The sequence below is a fragment of the Capricornis sumatraensis genome, chromosome 5 (assembly GCF_032405125.1).
Source record: "Capricornis sumatraensis isolate serow.1 chromosome 5, serow.2, whole genome shotgun sequence".
In the NCBI taxonomy this organism is placed as follows: domain Eukaryota; kingdom Metazoa; phylum Chordata; class Mammalia; order Artiodactyla; family Bovidae; genus Capricornis; species Capricornis sumatraensis.
The window spans coordinates 99,202,974-99,212,152 of record NC_091073.1 but is presented as its reverse complement, the minus strand read 5'-3'; the positions used below and the strand labels follow the sequence as shown (position 1 = coordinate 99,212,152).

The 9,179-nt window shown below is 46.0% G+C and overlaps 1 protein-coding gene across 1 annotated transcript; it reads left to right on the top strand.

Moving 5' to 3' along the window:
• The first annotated feature begins 3,392 nt into the window (after window positions 1-3,392).
• KLF14 (KLF transcription factor 14) lies at window positions 3,393-4,376 on the top strand. The gene has a single exon (XM_068972425.1). The coding sequence runs from the start codon at window positions 3,393-3,395 to the stop codon at window positions 4,374-4,376; it is 984 nt and encodes a 327-aa protein (XP_068828526.1).
• The last annotated feature ends 4,803 nt before the right edge of the window (window positions 4,377-9,179 follow it).

The following is a 9,179-nucleotide window of genomic DNA, read 5'->3' as shown; positions in this document are numbered from 1 at the left end:
ACAAAGTAGAAATCTGTCCATGAATATACAGAAATTTAATTTATAATCACAGTGGCATTACCCATTAGGGAAGGAATGAAAGACTGTTTAGTAAATCAAGTCATAATAACAGTTTTTCATATGGAAACAGGGAGAATAAAATTAAATTCCTACTTTACACCATTCAAAAAATAAATCCCTGATGGATCCATTTTACAAGTGTGGCAAACAAAACTTAAAACATTAAGGGAAAAAACTTTGGAGGGTATCTCCGTGGCGTCACATGTGGAGAGGTGTCTTTAAGATGGCACAAATGACACAAACTCTAAAGATCAGTGAATAGGACTACATTTTAAATTTTCTGTAGTTCAAAAGTTATCAAAAGTTAAACGAGTCACAGAATGAGGCAATATAGTGTTGTATATGTGGACTCCTACAAACCAAGAGGGGGGAAGATGAAAACATTCACAGCCCATTGGATAAATAGATGAGGACTGTGAAAAAACAAACCACACACTCAGAAACTTTAATAGCCAGTAAATATATGAAAAAACACTCAACCTCATTGGCAGTGAGGGAAATTTAAATTAACAATAAGATTCTGAGTTTTAAAAAAATATCTAATTGTCAGAAATAAGAAAAGTCTGAATTTAGAAATGTTGAAGGTCATGTGAGGGAAACAGGAACTCTTATAGACTGCTGATAGTTGTGTAAATTGAAAAAATATTTGGCAGTCTCTAATAAACTGAAAATGTGTGTGTAACCTAGCAATTCCCCATTAGGAAGACACAGAAATTCTCACATGTATGCAAGGGACACAGGAACACATATGTTCATATGAACATTGCTGTTAATACCAAAATATTTGCAGCAGTTTCAATATTCATTAATAGGGGAATGAATAAACCCAACATATTCATATACACGGATCTATAATATAGCAACTAAAATGAATTAACAGGATTTATATTTATCAACATGGTGAGAAAGAATGAAAACATACCACGAAGGAAAAACAAAACAAGTCACAAAATAGGTACAGTCTAATACCACATATGCATTTTAAAAATCAAAGCAATACTCTGTGCTTGTATGGGTTCATATATAGTAAAAGTATAAACCTAAAGGAAAGTTACATACCAAATTCATGATAGTACTTGCCTTGGAGAAAAGGGTGTAGAATGGTTTTGGGGAGGAGTGCAGAGGGACTTCAATTTTATCAGAAACGATGAACAGCTCAATTAAAAACAGACCTGAAGCAGGTATGGCAAAATGCTGACATATACTAGTTATATGAGACAGGTACATGGGTGCCTGTAATAGTCTCTCTGCATTTTAAAATAGCTTTAGATTTTTTTTCTAAATAATAATATTTTTTAAAAACAGCTAGTAAAGAATTCTATCTGATACAATCTTAATATGTGTAGAGTGAGAGTTAATTGTCTAAAATTTTGAAGCAAGCAGCTTTATAATAATTGTTTTAGAATAGAATCTCCATAAAAATAATAAAGCTGACAGGATCATAAAACTACTGAAATGAATAAAGTAGATTCTGTAAGTGTCAACATGGATAGTTTTCAAAATCATATTGAGAGGGAAAAGTAAGTTGCAAAATGATATGTACATTTTGCTGTACCATTTATAAAGAAAACTTAAAACACAGAAGCATAGACATATATATTTACTATATTTACATGTAAATATATAGAGGTAATTAGGTAATGAATAATAACAGTACTGGAAGCATACACATTTTAATGACACTGATAACCTAGGCAAGTAAGAGAGAAAGGTGAATGAAACTAGGGAGGGAAATAAGATGACAGTCAGCTCTATCTGGAATCTTTAATATAAATAAAAAGCCTGAAGCAAATGTGACAAATATTTCACATTTGATTATCCTAGGAAGTACATACATTAATGTTTGTTATTCTTGAGGTATCTGCATTTTTAATTTTCAAAGGAAAAAGAAAAGCATTAAAGAACTGCAAATAAACTGCACATAATTCAAATATATATAAGTAAAGCTTGTATACATCAAAAACCACGCTATGGCTATTTTTAGAAATTATCCTGTTTGCTTTTCTGTGTGCTTTTAATTTTTTTTAAGTCATAGGAGGAAAAAAATGAAAGCAGCAAAGAAATATAAACATATACACACACATATATCTGACTATATAAAAAGAGAAAGCTCTACAATCACAAAACACCATATGAGCAATTCTATATAATTTGCTGCGTTTTCTTATTTTTAATTTTTGTCAAGAGAAAAATAAAAGACGTTGCCTAATTGGAAACGTGACTTTCTATTATTAAAATTGTGGGAGTCCATTTTAATGTGTTTATCTTGCTGCTAGTCTATAATTTATATTTCAGCGTGGAAATTTGTTTGTATGCCTGTGACAGGTTAATGCAGTTTAAACATGCATTTTTCTTTCGTTGGCTGAATGGTTAAATCGTTACTCAAAAGATTTTAAGTTTCAATTTCAACCATGAGAGGATTCTTTGCTTTTTACAAGGTTAAAAATGTTTCTGGTTCGAAAATTAATTAATGGCTACGTAGCGGCTCTATTTAGGGAATTGGTACGGACCCTGGGTTGACAGCGGGACTGTTAGATGAGAAAACTTTTTTTTTTTTTTGGTGAAAACTCGGGGATATTTTAAATCTGATCGGAGAGCGGTAACAGTGAAACGCAATCCCAGCCCGCTTTACTAACAATCGTAATTATGAATCGAAAGACATGTCAGGTATAAGCATTTTTTTCCCTTAAAAAAAAAGTTTCGCGGACTCCGCCGGACACCCAGCTGGCGGAGGACCAGCGGGCGAAGGGGGGGCGAAGCCGGCAGGCTGCCCAGAAGTTACGATCGGGGAGTTTTCTCTTTATTAAAATTACCTGGCTCGCCGGCAGAGGCAAGAATGCGAAGACAAGATAATTTCTTAGGCTGTTAGGAATGACTTAGCCCCGGTGGGCCGCGCGTTCCGAGGGGTGTCCTGCCGGCCGGGGCGGGTCCCGCCGCCCCCGCGGGCTCCGGTGCGTCAGGGGCGCGTCAGGCGGGGCGGGCTCCGCGCGGGCGGCCGCGGCGGCTGCTGCTGCGGCGGCGGCGGCGGCGGCGGCGGCGGCGGCGGCGGGCGGCGGCGGCGGGCGGCGGCGGCGGCGGCGGCGGCGGCGGCGGCGGGCGGCGGGCGGCGGGCGGCGGCGGCGGGCGGCGGGCGGCGGGCGGCGGCGGCGGCGGCGGCGGCGGCGGCGGCGGGCGGCGGCGGCGGCGGCGGCGGCGGCGGCGGGCGGCGGGCGGCGCGCACCGGGCCTCCTGCTTCTCGCTCCGAGGCAGCGGGGACGGACACTCCCGAGAACTCTCTCGCCCGCGGCCGGCCGCGCTCGGACGGCGCGCGCCGGCGGCCCGGCGGTGCCAGCATGTCGGCTGCCGTGGCGTGCCTGGACTACTTCGCCGCCGAGTGCTTGGTGTCCATGTCCGCGGGTGCTGTGGTTCACCGCCGCCCGCCGGACCCCGAGGGCGCGGGCGGAGCGGCCAGCTCGGAGGTGGGTGCGGCGCCGCCGGAGTCCGCTCTGCCGGGTCCGGGGCCACCGGGGCCCGCGTCGGTCCCCCCGCTCCCCCAGGTCCCCGCCCCTAGCCCCGGCGCGGGCGGCGCCGCGCCCCACCTGCTGGCTGCAAGCGTCTTGGCTGACTTGCGCGGCGGCTCTGGTGGGGGCTTCGGAGAGTACTCCGGGGAAGTTCTGCGCGACTCGTCCGGCTCCTCCGATCCGACCCCGTGCTCCGGCCCGACCCTGGGCTCCCAGCCAGCCCCGGCCTCCAGCGCAGCCGAGGTCTCGGGACCCATGCACTCCACCGGCGCGCTCGAAGTCCCTGGCGCGCCAGCCGTCCCGGGAGCGCCTGCCCACCCTGGCGCGGTGTCTGGCGTGGCCCCTGGGGCCGGCCCCGCCCCCGCCACGGGTCCAGGCCCCCGTCGGAGGCCAGTAACACCTGCTGCCAAGCGCCATCGCTGCCCCTTTCCGGGCTGCAACAAAGCCTATTACAAGTCATCACATCTGAAGTCCCACCAGCGCACCCACACGGGTGAGCGCCCTTTCTCCTGCGACTGGCTCGACTGCGACAAGAAGTTTACGCGCTCCGACGAGCTGGCCCGCCACTACAGGACGCACACGGGCGAGAAACGCTTCTCCTGCCCACTCTGCCCCAAGCAGTTCTCTCGGAGCGACCACCTGACCAAGCACGCCCGCCGCCACCCATCCTATCATCCTGACATGATCGAGTACCGGGGGCGCCGTCGCACCCCCCGCGTCGACCCGCAACCCGCCAACCTGGTGGACAGCTCCGGCTCCGTCCCCGGGCAGGTGCCCAGCTTCACCACCTGCTTGTCTGACAGTCACTGCTGTTAGTCGTTCCCGCAAGGATGATCCCCCAGGCCACTGTCCTTGCTTTTTCTCTGCCCATCCCTCTTTCCCTGAGTGATTATATCAAGGCACAGACTGGCTCCTCCGCTTTGGCGGGTGTGGGTGGGGGGAGGGGGTCCAGGCAGGCATGTTGGACTCTGGGGAGGGACTGGGGGCCCGAAAATAGCAAGAATTCTTACAACACGTATATCATCCAAAAGGGGGGGATTGCCTCAAGACAGACCCCCGGAACTGATAAGAAGGGATGAACCCCCGTACTCTCCAGAGTCCTGAAGATTCTCCCTTCCATGGGAACCAGAGATGTGAAACTGGAATTCTCAGGTGCCTGAGGAGCTCTCAGTCTCAAAAGACTCTGGTGTCTTACCCACCCTCCAGGGCGGACCTTGGAGAGGGTGTCAGGGGTGGCAGTCTTGGGAATGTCCAGGACTGAGATGGTGAGAGGCCTTTGGAAACAGAAATGATTTCTATTTCTGTAAACAGTGATGTTTACTAATGTATTTTTAGTATCTTTTAAACAGGGATCCCAGGTTGATAGGAGGTCGATGTCCTCCGCACCCCAGTTGCCCCAGCTACCTCTGCTAGGAGAGGCCATGTAAGAATCCATGTGGATGGATGGCTGGGAGATGCTTCTTGGTGTTTGGGGAGTGGCATGCGTCTGTTTGCAGGTCCTGTTGCAAGGGCTGAAACCCTGCACTTGCGTCGTTGTCCTAGCTTTTCCTGTCATTTGGAGTCCTACTTGGGGAGGTAACTTCCTGGCTCACTCACAGTGAGGTTGGTCTAAAAATTTGGAAACAATCATAAATGCACCAGAAATAAAAGGGTGGGCCAGGTGAGTTCCCACTTCACCAAGAGGGCGTTTTAAACCCAAGTGACTGTGGTTGGGACAGGTCCAAATGAAGACCTTTCAGAGTCATTGTTAAAGTTCAGGGAAATAAGGGCTTTTGGTCCCAGCTGCCACTCCCAAGTAACCTTAGGTGTGGTAGATTCTGTTCATTTCTAGCTAGCTAGTGGGTTATTTCCCTTGGGATCTGTGCATTTTTGTTTCTGCAATAGGTGAGTTGGTGATTTTAGGAAAGGGAAGTGGGAGTGGCTTCTTTCAAAAAGCCAGCTGCCCTGGATTTCGGGAAGGGACAGAAAGGTGAAAGTTATTGTCGTATGGAAGGACCCTTCTCCCCTGACCTTGGAGCCCCTCCGTGTCGCTCCCTTAGTGCAGGAATTGAGCTTCACCAGTATGTATTTTTCTCTGTGTTTCTGCTGCTATGATGAAATTGTTGGCCACTCTGCTTATGTATGTGTGAATGTGACCCTTTCATTAGAGATGAGGCTGAAAGGCATTTCCTGCTCTGGTAAAGTCCCCTTTGGCCCCCCTCCTGAATATCTTGTAATAGTCCATCAATCACACTTGTGAAGGATGCCATACTATCAAAGGACCATAAGAGGCATCTAGTTAGACAGACTGCTTTCCCCTATTTTGCAGATGAAGATACTGAAGGCTAGATAAGCTCAAAGTCACATGCTGAGTTGCTGGCAAAAGTCATAACTAAAATTTAGTTATCTGGCCTTCTATCTGACTCTTTCCATCATGCTTAGTTACCCAATCTGGGCTCTTAGTCAAAGGGCACCACTCTTCCTTACTGCCACCAGGATCCCCTTCTCTATTCACTATCACTTCTATGTTCCTTCAGCTGTCCAGTTCCCGCTGAACCCTTTGCCTGTTGTGTTTAACCCAAAAGCTGTTTTCTAAGCAGGTTGAGTACATTCCCTCCTTCCATACAATATGGACTTAAGGTGGGAATGCCTTTATCTTTTAATCTGGTAGATTACTTTTCAATGCCAGTTTCTAGTCCTGGGCACTCTAGCTTCCTTGAGAGAGTAAGTGATATGAACACAGGGACTCTACTAAGTGCTCACTACATTAAGTGAAGGAAAGGTATTTAGGAAGGACCCAAAGGGTATAAAGAAGTACAGTGTTTCCCTGTTGAGGACTAAGCAGGGTGAGTGGAGCTCTCCTTGAGTTACATGTGGGAAGAGGAGGCCCCCAGTTGTGAAGGCGGTTTTGGTGGTGGGAAGTCCTTTGTTTGCTTGTTTTGTCTCCTCAGCTGGGACTTGATAAGAAGGGCACTCTGGGGCCCCCTTGAGGACGATGATTTCTCCTTTGTCCCCTTCAGTAGAAGAGCTGCCGTTGGGTAGGCGGACCAATGAAGTTAATGTGAGAGAAACTCCCACTGACCATTCTGGAATTGGGCTCAAGAAAGCGTGATGTTTCCTATCACCATCTGATAAATAATGTTTGATTTTCAATCTCCCCAGTAGTGTCCTTATTTGAGTTCTTGTACCTTGGGGACTTTTGTCTGGGATTGGCCTCTGACAGTCTAAACGCGGCGTGTCTTTCACTGACTTCTCCAAGGACTTGGGGTGGTGGGAAGGGAGACAGATAATGGGAGCAATATTTGTAGGCTGGTCTTTCTTGGCCTTGGGTATTGTTTTACCCTTTTCACTCCAGCAGCCAGAGAGCTCTTGAGGATGTTATTAGTGAAATGCCTTGAAAGGGCCTTCCTAGTTTTATTAGTGTTTCTTTTGCTTCTTTTTGCTAGTCAGATGGACCTTAGCAAGTGAATATGTCTGGAGTTTGGTGGAGTCAATCTGAACCTCTGGCCCTTGCCCTACTCCCACCATCCTGAGTTTTGATACAGGAATGACCTAGTAACAGAATCTATTTATCAAATTCTTCCTGAAATATAGGTTGGGGGCTGGGTGTGAATTCCATGTCAGCCCTTGGGCACGAGGGAATGGGATCCCCTGTCCCTGCTGGAAGGGAATGAAAAGTACAAGCTTTGTCCCACCTATGGGGACAGGAATCTTTATTTGTTCTTATTTTCCTATTCTCCTCCAAGTAGACAATTGTACTGGAATTCACTCTTGGCCCCTGTCTGCACCTCTTACTCACTTGTCTCCAAAGAAAGATTGTATTCTCTGATCGAGACATAAAGAAGAGGGTCATTATGAACACACATTCTCACTCACTCTAAGCTCTCTTCTCTTTTTTGAACTTCTTGGCTTGCTATATGTACCCACACCACTCAGATTCCAGCTTTCATATGGTAAGCATACCTGCTGAGGCCCAGGCCTGCCTTCCAGAGGCAAGTCTGAAGAGTACTTCTCTCTGTCTCCACTTTCGGAACAGCCATGCCCCCTTGCAACTCCCCAGGTAAGTGTTTCCTTTGTATATTCTTTGGGTGAATAATCCCAGTAGAGGGATCAGGAAGGGTGTGAAACGCAGTGGAGGGGTGGCTTTGGAAAGCCCAATTTGGCTATAGGTACAGCCTTCTCAACAAAATACTGATATTTTGATCTTCATATGTCTGATTCTTGTATCTATTACCTAGTTGGTTGAGAACTTAGAAAGGAAATGGATGCAATTAATTGTTCTCCTTAAGCCCTAACACATGCAAATATGCATTGGCTACTAAATCGTGAGAAATAGGCAATCTGACTGCAATTAGGGGACCAAAATAAGATGAAGATGGAACATTTGGTTTGCCAGGGCACAGACTTTAGTGCTGTAGTGATTTGGGGCCTTTTAGTTCTTTGACCTTTTCAAGTTCTAGCAGCTTATGGTAGCTAGTGTCCACAGGCAAGTCATTATTTTTTTAGAGGTACTAGATGTAGGGCTTTGCAAAAGTAGGCTTTGCAGGTCACTGTGTCTGATCTTGATTCACATAGATATAGTTGAGGCTTCACATAGATATTCACAAGAATAGGCTTGCTGCAGAAGGGAAAGGCACTATTGAATAGAAAAATCTGTGCTGCCTTTTATTCTCTGCCAGAATTCCAGATGAGGAGTTTAAGAAACTTAATGGCAGAAGTTCCATGTGTACTTCAAACAAACTTGGGAGAGTCTAGCCCTTCACTTTTACTGGGGATTAACAAGTGGCATTAGAATAGTTTCACCCAATTTGGGCTAATCTTGATTTGCATTGCATCCTTTTGTAGGGTCTATGGAGAGACTCCTGGAAGGGGTAAAGTTCTTTAAGTCATATGGGTATTCAGAGTCACCTTCCATTTATGTCCCAAGTTGGTGCCTCATGTGTTGACTATATGAGCCCTGATGAGAATTTCAGGGACTCAAGTTGTGTGTTCAGTCACAGAGAATGGTGGATTTTAATCATAAATATAAAAAGAAATGCAAATGTTTTTTATATGGGGATTTAAGGTAGAGAGAAGCAATGCTATTTAATTCCAAAGGCTAGGAAGAGTATTAAAAAGGGTTGTGCCTGGATTCTTCTCTCCCTAGGAAGCAGGTCTATTTAGGAAATCAAGTAGGAACTATATTTGTTTCAAGTATATGTTCAGGCCTGGAAGTCAAAATGGAAGCACTGGGAGGGTGAAAAGTAAATAAAGGAAGAGAGACCAATTGATCTGGAGGAAAAGGATTTCTTTAAAACAAATGCTGTGTTCTTAAAGGACACAAAAACATTGATAATACAAATTGGAAAATAAAAATGGCAAAGAGCCAAATGATCTTAAGATGAGAAGAGGGTGGTAATTTATTCATTACCAAAGTAGAGGAGGTACTTGGAGCCCAGAGAGATATAACAGAAGAATGGAAGTAAGTTCTCAGAGAGGAAACAGAAGTGTGCACTTCCACCAGGGATCTCAGATCCAGGGAAATACTGAGAGGTACCTACCTGAATCTGCAGAGGAAGCAATAGGAAATCATCCTGTTAACACTGAGATAGGTATATTAGAAGCTTATAGAAAATATAGATGTACCTTCAACATTTTTAG

Excerpts from the sequence above, each read along its gene's own strand:
- KLF14 (XM_068972425.1), top strand. The coding sequence starts at position 3,393 with ATGTCGGCTGCCGTGGCGTGCCTGGACTACTTCGCCGCCGAGTGCTTG.